This window comes from Maylandia zebra, linkage group LG7, assembly GCF_041146795.1.
Source record: "Maylandia zebra isolate NMK-2024a linkage group LG7, Mzebra_GT3a, whole genome shotgun sequence".
Taxonomy (NCBI): Eukaryota; Metazoa; Chordata; class Actinopteri; order Cichliformes; family Cichlidae; genus Maylandia; species Maylandia zebra.
The window spans coordinates 66215233-66232230 of record NC_135173.1 but is presented as its reverse complement, the minus strand read 5'-3'; the positions used below and the strand labels follow the sequence as shown (position 1 = coordinate 66232230).

The window sequence follows — 16998 nt, the reverse complement described above, 5'->3', positions numbered from 1 at the left end:
TTCAGAAATTTGCTGAAAGTTGGGACTCCTTGTGTTGATGCTATGATTCATTCATTTCAAAAAGTGCAGTGAAAACGCACCAGACAACTTGGTGGAACTGAACGGGCCAATCACAGTACTTTTATGCTGCAACCATCCCACATTTCTAGTGACGTGCATGTCAGTTTACGCCATAGATCACGGTGTAGGGTTTACAAAGGTTTTGCAGGTGTAATGTAGCGAGGCATAGAGGGAGATTAGGTTGAGCTGGCTGGCTCTTCAGTGGTTTCTTATGAACGCCTCTGACCTCGGTTGCACTCGTGGTTTCATTCATTTCTGCCTGCTCCGTACACAACTGCTACAAGTTTTAGAAACAAGGGTATTCATCAGTCTTTGCCAAGTGTTGAACCAAAACTCATAACACTGATCATTTAATCCAGAGCTGTTGGGGTTTGTCAGGGGAGGCTGGTGTACGAGGAACAACTTCCAGTCAGACACACACTGAGGAATTCATCAAAAAGCACTTTCAACATTTCGGGGAAAGTTTCGAGTTTTACTGGCCGGAGAGCCTCAAGTTTAAAAATGTGAACAAATGCAAGCTTCAGGGGTTTTTTTTTTCTTTTTTTTTGGTCCTTCTTTAGCTCACAGCCCAGAAAAATGATGTGGCGCTGCTGGATAAGTCTCAGCTTAATTGATGTCTCTCCTACAGAGATACACATTTGGGTTATGTCTTTTTATTATTTCTTCATCTCGTGAATGAGTTCAGTCCAATTTTCTTGGATATCACGCCGTAACAATTAAAGGCTTTAACTTTAAAACTGGCAAATGAAGTAGAATGTGGTGCACTTATCACAAGACGCCCCGCTATCCTTTCTGCCAACTATCCGAGACAGGAAGAGAAGGGGACAGGGCGAATATTTCTCCTTGGATAAAAGCGGGGAGAAAGTGGAGCTGAAACTTTTTCCGCACCATTTGATGTCTGAAAGCAGTGATGCAGCGATTGATTCATTAAACCAGAGCCGTAATGAGGAAAGAAATCATAATTCAAACTTACATTTTAAACAGGAAATATAATTGGAATTTTATACAGAGGAGTCCCTTTGTACAATTATGATTAAAGGAAAATTAATTGTATGAAAATGTCCTTATAGATACTGAAAATTAGATCTAGCAAAGCTCCAGCGACACGGACCTAATTCTAAAAATATTGTGTACAGGATCGATCGCTTTTTTTCCCCTTGTCTTTCTCCTCTTTTTTTTAAAAACATTTTTTATGAAGGTCCAAATCTAGCTGTGTTAATTTTATCTGAAATTAGAGTGAACCATGCAGGCGTGGAAGTTGAAATTAGCCTAAAGATGTTTCATTTACAAAGACAGAAACACTTTGTCAGCCGGCGATTGTTTCCCAGCATTATCTCTGCCTGCTTTTAATTGCTTTGGTGAGTGAAATTAACAGAATTAGAAAAATTGCCTCTCCCTTTTTCTACAAGCTTCTTTATTCACGGGTATTGTTGTGTGCTTTGTATAGATTATAGACTCCTTTTGTTACAGTATTGTAAATATATACGCCCCCAGTCACGGCTTTAGCTCCGAAACAATCCCTCTTGCTCGTTCGACACAACCTAATGAAAATTAATTTACAACCTGTCTGGATTGAGGGAGAAATGAAAGCGGGGGGAAAAAAATCCTGGATTTTTTTCTCTTGGTATTAATGTCAGGCTGATTTAGTTATTCAGAACCAATGTGCCCACCCTCCTTGACTTTCCAGGACATCGTCGTTATGCACGCGAGCTGTTTTCTCCCCTGGCGTTCGGCGGCATCTTAACCATTTCTGCCTCACTCTGCCGCTCGTAATCCTCTTAAAAGAAACGCTCACCCCCAGTTAATAATTCTGTCGTGGCTACCTCTCGGGGACTGAGAATGAAGCGTGTCATCGGATGCAGACGAGCATTTCTGACACTCACGGTTGAATGTGAGCATATTTCGGGGTTTGGAGCTCTTAACGTGCCGTTCAATCGTTCATCTTATAGTCAGAATATTATTAATGAAGCAATTTTAAAAAAAAGTCACATTAAATCCATATTAACTCACTTCATTTTTGGATGTAATCTTCAAACGGGCTAAAATAGATCAAAAGTACTGTATAATTACTGTGGTCAGCAGGGATTATGAAACTGTAATTGATACAGATCAGCCCTGCACTAATCACTCTTTTAGCTGCAATTTTAGGTATACTGTAATTTGGCTTTAAGGTCCCCCTTGGCTTCTTGGCTATTAATCTTCTGGATTAGACCGTTCAGCGTGTCCAATTCTTGAAACCGTTTTTCAATGAGTCCAGTAAGTGGGGCTGGGGGGGCATATCTCTGTGTTTAGGGTATTTTCTTCCTTCCTGTCTACATACATCCATACAACCGTACGGAGCCTGTTAAACCTCATTTTAATTTCCACTTCTCCTGCCACTCTCGAGGCCCTCGGGAAGGCGATGAAAGCCTCGGGGTGGTGTTATTGTGTGACTGCAGACACTCTCCTGAGTGGTGTATTTTACAGACACACTTCAGGGCTTCTGTCACGCTTTGGCCAGCGAGGTAGGGGGTCACAGATCCAGTCTGAAGGAGTTCCACTGAAAAATCGACCCATTTTGTTCTGCAGAGTAAGAAAAGCGTTCCTGGAAATAATTTTTGTCTATTCTGCTCATGTCCAGTACCATATTTTTTACTTTTAGACCATATTTTGTACTGAGTAACTCGTCTGTCTGATACTCGTTGCTTTAGCTCCTCCCACTTTAATGTGGCACTGTTTCAGTCTTTTAATTGGCTGCAGAGCTCAGCGCCAGTTAATTAGTTTCTATTACTTTTATTCATCTTATTTGAGTCCAACCAGCATATTTAAGCAGATGTTGTAGATTAGACTCACATTAGACTGCTACCCTTACACTCTATGGACACATTCAGTTGTTGATTAGCCCTCTCCTCTTCCCCACAGGTTCTCTTGGGGATCTCGATGGCGGCGAGGAAAACACACCGGACAACCTGAGCCTATCAGGAGAGGAGGGCGGAGCCTCCGACCCGGACGATTCTGCAGAAGGCGACAGCTCCAGTCCGCCTCCGTACACACCATTGTACAACGAAGGTGAGAAGAAGAGCGAAACATTGAGCTCTAACAGAGGATAGTAGTACCGACATTGGTTTGTAATAAAAAAGAAGGTCAGTCTCAGACTTCCTGAGAGAACGACTGTGTTCTCTGTATGTATAATATACAGTCATGAAGACGGGCTGCATACACTTGTATTTAGTGTGGTAACCATGCACTTTTCAGTTGGTTTTCCCTTTTTGGCAAGGTCTAATTTCCAGTTTCCTTCATTTAAAATGTGAAAAAGAAAAACGAGCAGCAGCAATTAGTCTGAAACGTTTGATTTTTAAGTGATCTCTCTTTAAAACCAGCAGATGTTCATGCCCAGTGAAACAAAGAGCTCGGGACAAGTGACAAACTAGCATCGCTGCAAATGCAGTTAAGCCATTAGGACAGCTAATGTGTTACAAAAGTCTGTTTCGTGACAGGTAACCTACAAATGTACATGAATTATATTTGGAGAGCCATGCAGAGCTGCAGGCTGTGGTTCACGTGGACTTGTTTTACGTGCATAAAGATGGCGTTTGAAGACATTCGTTCTCAGCACTGACTCACACGCATCTGTTGTTTCTGCAGGTTGTTCACATGATGGAGTAATTATATCTTTTTTCAGTATAACATTAAAAAAAGCTGCTGAATCCCAATTTTCATTTGATACATTGTATTAAAGAGATATTAAAAACTTAAGATCTACTTTCTATATTTTGATTCTAACCACATGTCTGTACCATAAATATGTGTCTAGCTTTAAAAATGTTCCCTTAGTTAGCCAAAGACCTTCATGCATTAACACAGGGGTGTCAAACATGAGGCCCTGGGGTCAGCATCGGCCTGGCAAAGACTCCAATAGGTAGTACTGTTACAAAAAATCCTGCCCTGGACATGACTGCAAAACGTAGAAGTGTATTATTCAAGAGATTTGTCTGTCGTACACACACAGGGTTTTTCCACAGATGGTACAAAGATAATCTGCTGTAGAACTTTCTGCCAGCAGATCAGCTCTGCACACAAAACACGTCATCGGCCTTAGCAAAGGCTGTAAAAAAATCTGTGTTCTCACTCATTTTTAAAATATTTATATCACATTTTCCGCAATATCAGTGGCACACTTACAACATCCGTCAACAGTGAGCACCTCTTGAAGTAAAATAATCCAGATATGCAGTTTACTGGCAGTTATTAGTGGTTATTAGCAGATTAATCTCTTCATCAAGCCGTTCTTTAATCGACTGACGTCTACCTGTTATCTGTCTGCAGACGTCACCCAGAGACAATGCAAAAACTCTGCGGCACCATTTGGAGGTTGCAGCTTTCCACACACGTGTCACTCTTTTATCTCTAATATGGATAACAGATAAAAAAAAAGAAGAAGAAGAATTCTGTTGGCTTCAGTGAGTCCGCCCCTGTCGTGCACCTCTTATCCCGAGCCTACCCCCCACCCCCGCCGTGTGATAGCAGAGTTTTTCAGTCATATTCTTTTGACTTATTCGAGATTTCACCAGCTGTGTTTTTTTAATCTCAAAAATTCCTGCTCTTGTGAAATTTTGGGGGCTGCGAGTGATAAGCGTCTGCTGGTTGGCTCGGTTTGATAAACCCATGGAAATTCTGTCAGGTGCTAATCGAGACGAGATTAGAGATTAGCTCCAAGACTGTGTGTGTGTGTGTGTTTGAGTTGAGGGGTGGGTTATGTGTGTAATAGATTGTATAAGACGAAGATGAGGGAAGTCAGGCATACTGCACATGTGAGGAAGTTTGTCTGTCCATGGCAACCTTGCTTTGTGTACTTGTTTCTCAGTTTTTTTGTGTGTTTTTTAACCCCTGCTTGCACACACACACACACCTTCCCTCTCCATCACACTGTTGATTTACTCCTCTCTCTCTTCTCTGGGGTTCCTCAGTTGCCCAGCGCTGCCATTATCAGTTCTCTGTAAATCAGCCATGTTTGACGAACCTGCTCTTTCAACCTGGGATCAATACCAGGTCGTTATCTGGCCAGCGCTGGCTAATAAAGGCAGGGCCTCTTATCCACCATCTGGAAGAGAGAGCGAGAGAGACACACACACACAGACACACACACACTGGCGATAACCGCCCTGATAACTTTAGCAAGAAAAACACATTCTAGCAGTAACAGGACCGAGCACTCTGTTCTCTCCATAACACCCCGTCTTTTCAACCTGACAGCCAGAGCCAGTAATATTAATGCTGATACAAAGAAGTGCTGCACACAGACACTGTTTGGTACATTTCTCTCTGTTGTGGTGATATTTTTTTTCCCTTTCCCTCCTCTCTCTTCTCAGAATTGCTCTACAGTTGCAGCGACCCACAGAAACGAGCAAAGTTCCTTTTTTCATAACAAGGCAATCATTTTTATACATCACAGGAAGCCCGATAACATCCACTTCTGGGCTGATAAGGAAGTAATGTTACCTCCTTTTGACCTCTAATTGTCATGCCCTCATTTGAGCCAATCAGAAGGATTTTTGTAAACTGTTTTTTTCTTCTCTTCTTTTCATCAGAATCTGATTAGCGGTGATAGAGAAAAGTGTGTGTGATGCATAAACGGACGTAACTGAGGCGGCGCTCTCCGCTGGTTTCATTTCAAGGAACGACAAAAACTAACTTTCAAAGGATTAAAAATATTTTAACATAAAGATAAAGTTGATTGATGCATGTCAAACAGACAGAAAGGAAACAAGCATGTAATTGTCACTTTTTGTGTTTTCACATACTTCCTCCTTTCCTTTCTTGTTTTATTTTGAAGGGAAGTTCTGCACTTCCTGCTGTTGTCTTTTTTCTCCTTCTTTCCTGATCGTCTCACCTGTTTTGTTTATTGTTTTTTTCGTTACGCTTGTATTTCCACTTCCGTTTGAAGCAGCTTTGGGAGTTTTTCTGGATTACTGAGTTTTTAGCAGTGTTTCTGTTTTGACACACAAATCTTTACATCATGAGGATGTGCTGCTTCCCAGCTTCACCTCGCTGTGGATGGATGGACGTGGATGACTACAGTGTTTACGTTTAGTTGAAAAGACATGAGAGGACCGCTGATAGCACTTAGCTTTTAACACACTGCTTCATGCATTGTGCTTCCACTCCAGGACTTTTATCTATTTATTTTTAATGTATCATAAACATTTGAATTGATTTAAAATGTTCTGAGGGACAAATTTAGTCTAGATTACTTCTGATTGGATCACGTCCAAACTCCTCCCACCTTTCTACACAACTTGTCTCTCCAGAATATTTTCATCTTTCATCATATTTTCATTCACATTGGTTTTTATTTAGTTATTGTCTTGTTTTTGTTGAGGGGGGAAAAAGTCGCTGACAAAAATGATGACAAATAGTTTTGATCAAAGATATTAACACTGTTTAGAAGGATTGAGAAAATTAAATCTAAGCTCGAGGAACAACAACACACTTTCAAGAGTAGCCCACGTTACCATCTGCGGTGCATGTCTTTGACACTGCCCCCTGGTGTGGACCGTTTTTTAGGTATCCCCTGCTGCAACCTTAATGCTGTCTGTAGGAGATTAGCTTCAGCTTGAAGCATGTGTAAATAAGTTGCTCTTTATGTGGGAACTTCGTATTTTTGTCTCTGTACGTGCATTATCGATCGTCTTCGGAGGAGTGCTGGCGTGCAGCAGCTCTGTGGATCCAGTGTGTTCAGTGACGGACGGCTGCAGCTGCTGCTTTCTCAGGACACTTTCATTCCTTCCACCAACACGGAGACTGTCTGAGTGCATTAGTTGGACCTTAAACACGAGGGGAGGATGTGTCAATAAACAGGCGACACCATTATAATTATGGCTGTTGTAACTATCAGGCAGAAGCGAGACAGAAGACTGTAGAAGTTAGGAGGCGAGGCATTGTTGGGTGACTTTGCCCTGCAGGTGTGACAGAGGAAGTTCAGCTTATCAGATTGATGGAGACTGTCTCGCTGTTGGGGGGGAGAGAGGTGGGAGGGGAGGTAGGGGGGGTGAGGGGAAGAGAGAGGGGGGGGGGGGGGTTGGCAGAAAAGTGTCTGTCGACTCCTCCTGATACCTGCCTCCCTGTCTGAGATGATATGGGAGATAATATTGATAATATTAAACGCAATAACTGTGTCTCCAGCTCCCCTCCCTCGCTTCAGCCCCTGCAGGATAAAATCAATATGCCATTCAATGTGATTTATAGCTGAAAATAATGGCACTGTTTAGGCGGGGGTGTGAGTGGGGGAGGGGGACGCGGCGTGTGTGTGTGTGTGTGTGTGTACAGTATGTCTTGGCTGAGTGTTTGCGTGTGGATATGGTTGAAAGGTGGACGTGACGTGAAACTGGATGTGCATCCTGTGTGTGTGTGGATTTATCCACCCAGCCTCTCAACTGTTACATTAATAATGGCGGTGTGTGAGGGCATCACGTGGTCACGAGGCGTTTATGGCTGGTATCGATCGGGTGCTATCGCTGTTTATCGGAGCGGGAATGCAAGGGTAAACACGGCCTTTGTGCAGACAGCTGAGGCGTTATCGGGGTGGAGGGTGAAGACGGGGCGGGATTTGGGGAAGGGGAAAGAGATAGGAAAGGAGAGGACAGAATGAGGAAGAGAAAAGGAGCTGTGAGGACGACGATTCAAAACGTGCAGTCGTGGGGAAGCTTCATTAAAGCTTTGTGCTCTTCCAGTTAATTCACACTGGGAGAAGTTGAACTAAAGCAAAAGCAGAACTTGGGAGGATTTTGTGTTTGTTAACCAAAGCTGATCAGAAAATGTCTTTGAAATAAAAAGAGAGACTCATTCATGGTACACTGACCTTTTTCTCCCCCGTCCCTGCTTATGGTTTGTAAATTCATGCACACGCAGAATCAAATACATTTTTAAAATTGTAAAGTGTTCAAAATACTCTAAGTTTATTTCAGCATTAAAAATAGAAGTAAGAGCCACTTGGTGAGGTGTGTTCCAGTACCCACTTGTTCACAAGTCATACAGAAACCAGACCAGTAAGAAAAAACCCAGAGTGGGGGGTTTGCCACAAGCAGGATTACTCAGTGGGCTCGGTCACTTTGGAACTATTATCAAACCAATTTCCCTGAACATGCGTTAATAAATGTAAATAATCTACACTTATGACTAATCGATGCATAATCTCTTCGTGAGAATATTTTAGTTTTACAAATTCAGAATCATTCGTTTCTTTCATGTTCTAGAAAGACTGGCCAGCTTCAATCACTTTGCATATCATCGTGAATGAGCGGGGCTCTCTCCTTCATATCATATGTCACAAAAAAGCGAACAGGTGCTTTGCAATGAATTTAAACTGAACTGAATATTGAGATGTTTGCGATCTGGTTCCATGCAGTCAGCTTTTGAGTCACTCTAACCCTTGGCCTGATGATGGTGTAAGAGCAGAGAGCAAGAAGAGAAAGATCTTCAGGTCAGATAGTCTGAAGAGCTGTGATGTAACTATTAATCTAATCTAACTAATCATGAGTCCCGTTAAGAAGAAGGGACAGAGCGGCCCGATGAACTGCCCGATACTGGCTGCACAGGCAAAGTTCAGGGTTCACATATCTCTGGATAAACACACACACATGCAGATACTCATATTGAAGCATGCACACACACACACCACCTGCAGAAGCGCACATCTTTGATCAGTGAGCAGGAGGCTGTGTAATCAGCTTGATCAATGGCAGGGATATCAGCAGTGATTACAGGAACACAGCCAGCCTCAGTCTCTGCTGAGGGTGACAGGCCTGCGGGAGGAGATGGAAAGATAGAGGAGGAAAAGAGGAGTACATAAGACGGAGACCCACCTACATTCAGTGAAAGAGAAGTGGAGGGAAGGGTGGATGAGGAGGAAATGGAAAGCTGCTGGGAGAAGATTTGGGAGAGCGAGAAAAGTAGCAGCGATGAAGGTGAAGATGTTGAGTCTTTGATTCTCCTGAGTTGTAATGAAAATCAAAGGGTCCATCTCTGCATGGCGAGGGGTTGTGTTACACGGCGAGGGAGGCCTTTGATCAGCAGACGGGAACGACGGCTTCCAGACACACACTCACATACGTACACACACACAGGTTTCAGTCAGGGTGTTTGTTTTAATCGCTAGTTTTTCTGTTGTGTATCTAGAGCCCAGAACGCAGGACTCGGGAGGAGGCCCGGATGATAAAGACGTGGAAGGGGAGGAGCCTGCATCGACGCACAGCGGAGCAGAGGAGGAAGAGGAAAGGGAGGAAGAGCAGGAGGTTTTACATTGGAGGGGTCCAGGTCAGTACACATGCAAGATTTCCATCACTGAGTTGCAACAGAGCTGTGAACTCTTGGTCTGACGAGTCCCGTTGTTTTTCTTCAGTTAGATAAACATCGCGGGAGGTTTCAACAAATCATATCGCTCAAAAAAAATCTTATTTGCTTCAGAAATGACAGTAACTGCTCGTGCAAAAAGGCTGTCGGGAACGGGCTTTTCACAGTTATTCTTCGCTTTCAAATTCAGTCACGCTAATGTGCAATAAATTAAATGAGCCTTTTTCACAGAAAGCGTTTTGATATGTAACAGGATTCGGTGGTGCACAGCAATGGCTGCTGTTTCCTACGATGACAGTAACATTATGAATCATTAATTCAATTTGGAGGAAAACCCACCTGACACCAGAGACCGGCCAGTGCTAACAAAGCTTTATAGGGAGAAAAATAAACCAGTATAATCAACATATTCCTCAGAGCTCAGCTGGTAATCAGCTGGCCTGTTATCGCAGTAATGTTAGCTGATTCCCCCAACTGTCTTTTACATATTAAACACAATAAAGAAGGTTAGCATATGTGTGAGTCCATTTTACTCACACTAGTTTCTGTCATTCTGTCTGTCACGAGTGTGTGTGTGTGTTAATATACAGCAAAACTTTCCCAATGAGTAGTAAGTTATCTGAAACCACAGTTGGACAGATGTGACCCCGAACATCTGTAATCCTGCTGAGTTACAGCTGACTAACACGGACCTTAAAGACGTTTCAGAAACAGGAACAATTCTTTGTTTCAAAATAACACATAGAAAGATCAGAACAGGCCAACAGTGACCGGAGGTGTCAGTCTCACACCTACAGATACTGTAAATGTGTGTCTGTAGTTGGTTCAAAATTAGTCTGGGGTGCTTTTTATTCCATCGATTGACAGTGACATCACGTCTGCAACACTAAAGTGAGGAAATCCGAAGTTGTTGTGGACTTTTTTGAAAAGCTGCAACACCACAAGCGTCCCCGCTAACTCACTTCTGGAAGCTGTATGTTTGTCAGTGCTTGTAAGGTTAGACAGATGAAGTGATCGTCACTGCTCTTGAATTTATTTTATGGTCATTTACGATGGCACTGGTTCATAGTCAGTCAGAAACAGTTTCATAGAGATCAAAATGAATGTAATTCGATGGCTTTCTAATAGGGCAGGGCACATAGAGGTGTGGTCGTTTTTGCCTGTTGGTAGGTGGACAACATGATGATGTCATAATATCTGTACCTGTGAGCCCAGTTTGGCTGCTCCTGATCGTGCAGGAGGAGTTTGTGGGCAGATATTATAGTAAGATATTACAGCGTGGTGCAAAAACACTCTGGTTTGGTCTTTATGGACATTTCCTCCTTAATACCAGCTGTGCAGTCGGTGAATTCTTTTCTTACTCACCAGCTTGGATTTTAATAAAGATTAAAGTTGGCTTTAAAAGCACGGCTGCTTTGATTGGCCAGTCCCAGTGACCTCCAACGTCATACTGAGAAACTCCAACCAACTAACCATCATTTGAGCTCTTCACGTGTTCATGAGTGGATCGGCCAAACTCTGTATGCGTTCAGACGTTCTTTAGTCACTTGTCGCAAGGCTCTTTCAGGGTCCATTGTGTTGTTCTGCAGGGGAGATGTGGATGTGACAGGCTGGGGGAAAATTTATTCAAGTCGTAGCAAAAACACACACACACGGCTAAGAGAAGATAACAAGTAAATCGCCATAATTTTATTATTTATTTCCCCTCTTATCGAGGTTTGTTTGGTTATTTATTTCTCTCTGTCCGTTGTCTTCAATGAGTTAAACAATGCAAGAAGATTACCACACTATCTCGCATTATTTCCTTTTCAAGCTGCACACGTTTTATGTACGTTTGTGCATGTAGTGCCGAGTGTGTGTTTACGGGTGTGTTTGTGTGTGCGTTTTAATTCCTCTGCTGGGGAAGAGAGGATGTGTTCATTATCGTCCTGTCCCAGCCTTGTCCCTTTAACAGTAATTGGAGCGATATTAATTGCAGCGTGGTGGCTGGTTGATGGTAGCACCATGATGCTGCACTGATACGGCCCTTCTTTCTTTCTTTCTTTCTTCTTTTTTTCTCTCTTCCTCTCCTCCTCACAAACTAACTGCCGGGTGAGTAAGACGGGGGAGGGAGGGGGTGAGGAGGAGGGGTTGGGTGAGAGAGTAAGGGAGAGAGATAGCCCCTCTATCAGCTCCGGAGCAGGCGCTGTCTTTATCAGGAGCACGATTGGCAAAAAGGAAACTTTGACCGGTCTGAATTTTTCTCTTATCGTCAAGCCCCCCTCCCCTCCCCCTTCCTCCTCCTCCTCCTCTCCACCTCCCCTTCCTCCCTCCCTCCATCCATCCACCTTCCCTTCCTATGGTCTCTCCATCACCACTAGTCCCTCCCTCCTCTCCATTCTCCACCTCCTGGGGAGCGTGCATCTCTCACTCTTTTCCCTCCATCTTTTCATTGTTTCTTCTTCTTCTTTGTCTTGCATGTCACGGCCGGACTGGAGTCGCTGTCAAGCACCGCTCCTGTTCGTATGAAACATTCGTCATGTATGGGACATGGGATGCTGAGAAGAGATGTGTGCATGGAAATCAACAGGGGTTTGGGCATTCCACTTGTTCCTCCCAGTTTTACCTTTTAGACATTCCTGGAACCGGAAGCTTTTAATCTGACACTTTAGCTGCTTTAGGCCGTTGGTCCGGTTGTGTCGCTGAGCATAAGATTATTTCTACATAAAATGGGTATTTATGAAATTTTAAATTGGCTCATGTCGTAATGCAAATAAAAAAATGAGTCACTTTTGCAAATATGAGGTATTTGGCACAGACCTGTGAAGTCGATCCTAAAGACGTTTGGTTTGCAGCGCTGTGATGATTCTTCAGCAGAGCTGTGAAGTCTTTAAACCTTCTCTCTGTGGATAAGAACACCTGTTAGCATTGAGTAACATGCTATCTTACACTTTACACTTTGGGAACTTACAAACTTGTAACCATTTTCTTACTTTTCTAAAAGTTCATCTAGAAACAATCAACAGCATCGATCAGTCGTTGGCATTCTGAAGGCAGAGCTAAGAAATGTATGATTGTTACTCAGAAATTTAGGCAGTTGCAAATGTTTTTATCACGCCTAATCTCCAAATCATTTGTGAGACTGGATTATCGACTGTTTTGTAAAACATATTGTGCCAAACACTCATTTTACACATCAAATCACATTACAGGACCTGGAAAGAGGGCTGTACCCTTTAAAACAGACACACACACACACACACACACACACACACTTTGACATAATGCTTTTCCCTTACCCTAACCATTAAAAATGAATGCCTAATCCTAACCCTAATCCTAACCATAACCTAATTGTAACCCTGACACTAAAACCACATTTTGTGGGGACTGGGATTTTGCCCCCATAAGGGCTGTTGGTCCCCACAAGCATAGTAAACTTCCAATTTTTGGTCTCCACAAAGATATGTAAACACGCACACAGAAACTTTTCTGTTCTGTCATTTGTCCTTCCTGTCAGCTGACCTCTGACCCCTTCCAGTTTTTCTTTATGTCCTTTTTTGTCCCACAACATTGTGATCCTGCTCTTATCTCAGTTCAGAGTGGGCCTCGTCCTTATAGCTCCACCTATAGCGCCCTGCACATACACCGCAGAAATCCATAACAGTAAGTTATATATCAGTGCCAGTCTGTTACGTGTAAGCTCTATGCAGTCTTGTGTTTAATTTCATTGAATATTAATCTGCTAATTATATTTGGAAGCTAAAAAAAGATGAATTCTTCTTGTCTGAAATACAGTAATTCCTAGATATGAAATTTTTAATTTCCCTTTTCGCACACATTCTGTGAACTAAACCTTGGGATAATAATCTCTTAATTTATTCAAACATTTTATTCAAATCAGTCTTTGTTGCGGTCATTACTATTGTTCCCACAGACCGATATTAACATAAAAAACAGAGAAAACAACAACAGAAGATTTCCATTCATCCTCCGTGCCTGCTTAGAGATAATACAGTTCATTACTGGACACAATATTTTTCACTCCACATATTTGACACAGTCTTCTCGGTGTGTAATGACTTGTTTATATGTCAATCTGAATAAATTCCTTAGTCATAGATGATAGTCGAGCCGCTTCTTTTTGTGTTTCGCTCTTTTCATTTTTAGCTGTTTTTGCCAACAGCGGCTATCAAACCGTTGGCTTTGTGGCTTCTATTGATATGAAGAAAAAAAAATTAAAGAGATGATAACTGGGAATGGATTAGAGGCTTCAGCAATTTGCCATTTCTTTTCGTCTTAAAACAATCAAGATGATGTCTCTGTGTGTGTGTGTGTGTGTGTGTGTGTGTGTGTGTGTGTGTGTGTGTGTGTGTGTGTGTGTGTGTGTCCTCAACCATTTTGATGAGGGTGGTGGTGGCATGGTGTCTAGGAGAAGTCTAGGTGGGAGCTGCTTCCTATCAGGGATGGTATGATATGCTAAAGCCGCCTTTTTAATCTACAGTGTGTCCAAACTGCATGATATGCAAAATAAATTATGAAGAGAAGAAAAAACTATCATTTGAGTGACCTTGCAGGCTGGAGGGTTTGATATTTTCTCCCTCACTGCTTAAAATTCTTGATATGCAAATGGATGTCACAGTAATCCCTTGTCATTCGCTGGCTGGCTGGTGTTCCCCACATGCCATGCTGTATATAAACCCATTGTCACTGGGCAAGGGGAGCATATTGCAAAAGTTTGATGTGCTATATATCCGTGATGATGGACGAAATAAATGAACTTTAAATGTCTTTCCTGTCATAGAAACATCATGCCAGGATCCTCCGTGTACCCGCTGGTGCCCAATAAACCGAGTGACTGAGCTGAGTCTTCCTAATACAAAGTTAATTAACAAATCAATTATTGAGAGAAAACTCATTTCAGCTATTGTGAAAGTCAACTCATTGTTTTAGTTGAGTTTATTAAAAAAACACCTAACTGGCTAAATGGCAGAATAATAAATTAGAAAATACATTTTTGTATCTTGAAGCGTTTTCTCCCTACGGTCAGGTTGCCATCGGTCTTCAGCTGCAGCAAACAATCAGCTCATTGCTTTGATTGTTTTCTGAATTAAATGCTTCATCTGTAAAAGGCCAGAAAATGTGAGTCATAGTTTAACAAGGCTCCAAAATACTTGGAAATGTAAGAAAATTACAACTCGGCGTATGATGAAGTTAGTACGTAACCCTGCCCCCAACCACAAAGGTTCACTGTCACTTAAGACGGCTTTATGTTGTTGGGCTTTACACTGTCCCACCCCGTTCATGTGAGCACAGTAGCTCAGGAATGTCTCTGATTATTTTTTCTCCTAAATGTGTTCATTTAGGCTCAAGGATGAAGTGATTAGATCTGGTGCTCAAAGGTCACTTTGACTGTACCTCCAGTACCTTGAATCGTGTGCATTTACACCTAAAAGGTCTAAAAAGTTAACAGGATCCAGTAATGACATTTTATATCCAATGATATAACAAAGCAGAGCAAGACATGATGCAAATTATAACTTTAACGTACAGTAAAGTACTGGTAGCTACATTTGCCAGCGTGCACTGTTATAGTGTACCTGCAAAAAGCTGCAACAGCAGCTTCTGCAGTAAGAAATGTTGAATTACTCGTCGTAAAGAAAAGATAAACCCTGCCAGGTGTTTGGTTAGCATTATTCTGCTACTCCTACTTTAATCTCCTGTTGATTACTGTAGATTTATACCATAAATCCACCTTTCCTTATGCGGGTTTCACCATGAAGGTAGTTCACTTTTCATCTTCACCTCCATGACAAGTCAGGCAAGTGCTTACCTGCTTACCTGCTTCCCATTTCTTTCAACCTTTGCTGTAAGTCCTTTAATACCTGCGCCGCACATTTACGGGAATGCTGCCATGTTTTCACGATCACCATAAAGATGAGTGCTCGTCACAGGTGATTGGCAGGTGCAAGACTCTCAGTCCTCATGCTGGCTAAACAATTTAACAAACCACGTCACCACAGCAGGCGAGGTCTAACTGAAGTAACAATCACAGCACTCAGGTTTATGTACATCTTGCCGACAAAGACAGCTGTGAGATGGTGCAGTAGCTCATCGTCAGTATTTATTTTGTTATAGTAGAGGCTGTTTCCACCATAACGATCAGTTTTACAGTTACGCAGCTGTAAGGCCAAAACAACCCTTAACCACATGAGTCAGAGAAATTTAATAAACATTTTAAATCTCCGTCACGAGCCGTGACGTGATCTGAAAACTTCCAGCCAAAAGTAAAATGTTTCCTCATCCAATCAACGCTCTCAAGACTGGATGAGAGGCTGGTTGTGACGAGTCGGTGACTCTTAGTGAAGTACCAGCCCCACTCTCACTGATGAATGTGCCATAGATTAAAAATGGACTGTGTTTTAATATCAGGGGAAAAAACTGGCCCTTGTACGGAGACCTCTGGGACAGAGAAGATAATTGACCTCCACAGTGAGGTCTTGTAAATAAAAGCACAGTCACGAGTTATTTACTTATGTTTCATCAAATTCTAAGCTTTTCAGTTCAATTTGAAAAGCGTGTAGCAAATTGCATTTTCTGTGTTGCTTCCGAGCCGCTTAAAGTTTGCAGCACAGATTACAAAGAAGGTCCCCTCACCCTCTGACATCTTGTCTACTCCAGAGGCCCCGAGAAGCCAGCTGAGCGAGGCGAGTGCTTTCCTGCTTGCCCAGCACTCCTCGGTCCTTATCCTTCTCTGCAGAGTTATGTAAATTACCTCCAATAAAGCATTATAATGGCAGGCGTAATAATGGTTATTATTATTTACCAGGCACTGTGTGTGGCTGCATGCGTGTGTCTGTGCGTGTAATGTGGATGGGTGTTGGGTTATCAAGCAGTAGTTAATTATAATGGAGCATGAAGTCGCACTATATGCATATTATCACTGCTGAGAGTCTAATTTATTTGGGCTGAGAAACGGGAGATGTTGGTGGTGTCACATTTGCATACTGAGCATGGCAGCACCCCCACCCCCACAGGCCCACCCCTCCCTGAAAATCACCGCAGCACAAGGTGCTCCCTCATCACTTTGTCCACATGTGATAAGACCTTTGTTTCTCAGTTTGATCCATCTAGTCATGGATGGCTGAATGCAGCAACTGCAGGATAAGATGTTTGTGTAAAAGCTTCCACTTTTCTGCTCTGCTACAGGTTTGCCCGTCTTTTTGTGGAGCTATTTATACAAATCCTGGACCTCAGAGTCTGATATCTATAGACTGTCATCAGGAATGCAGTGCAGCAGCCTGCAGTGTTCAGTCCACATTATTATTTCAGAATTAAAATCACCAGAAATACATAAATCAATGATTTAATAATTAATTCTTCATGCACAAAATCTTGTTGAAACTGAATTTAGACACGAATTAAATGAATTAATTTGCTCATGCATATATTTATCTTCATACTTGCACTTCAGATATTGTGTACTAATATTTATTTATCTAGTCTGTCTGCATTGTTCTCCTTCTGAATCGTGCCATATACAGAGAAATATGTATACAGCAATAAATACAATGTAAGGCAAGTGCAAAGCAGAAATAATATACAGCTGAATATGTAATTAAATAAATACAT

The 16998-nt window shown here is 42.2% G+C and overlaps 1 protein-coding gene across 1 annotated transcript in view; it reads left to right on the top strand.

The window, feature by feature from the left end:
- zfpm1 (zinc finger protein, FOG family member 1) overlaps positions 1-16998 on the top strand; it is a 105320-nt gene that overhangs the window by 41022 nt on the left and 47300 nt on the right. The window contains exons 2-3 of the mRNA XM_004566190.4: positions 2962-3108; positions 9214-9351. Coding sequence (XP_004566247.2) covers positions 2962-3108; positions 9214-9351 — 285 coding nt within the window. The remainder of the gene's footprint in view (positions 1-2961; positions 3109-9213; positions 9352-16998) is intronic.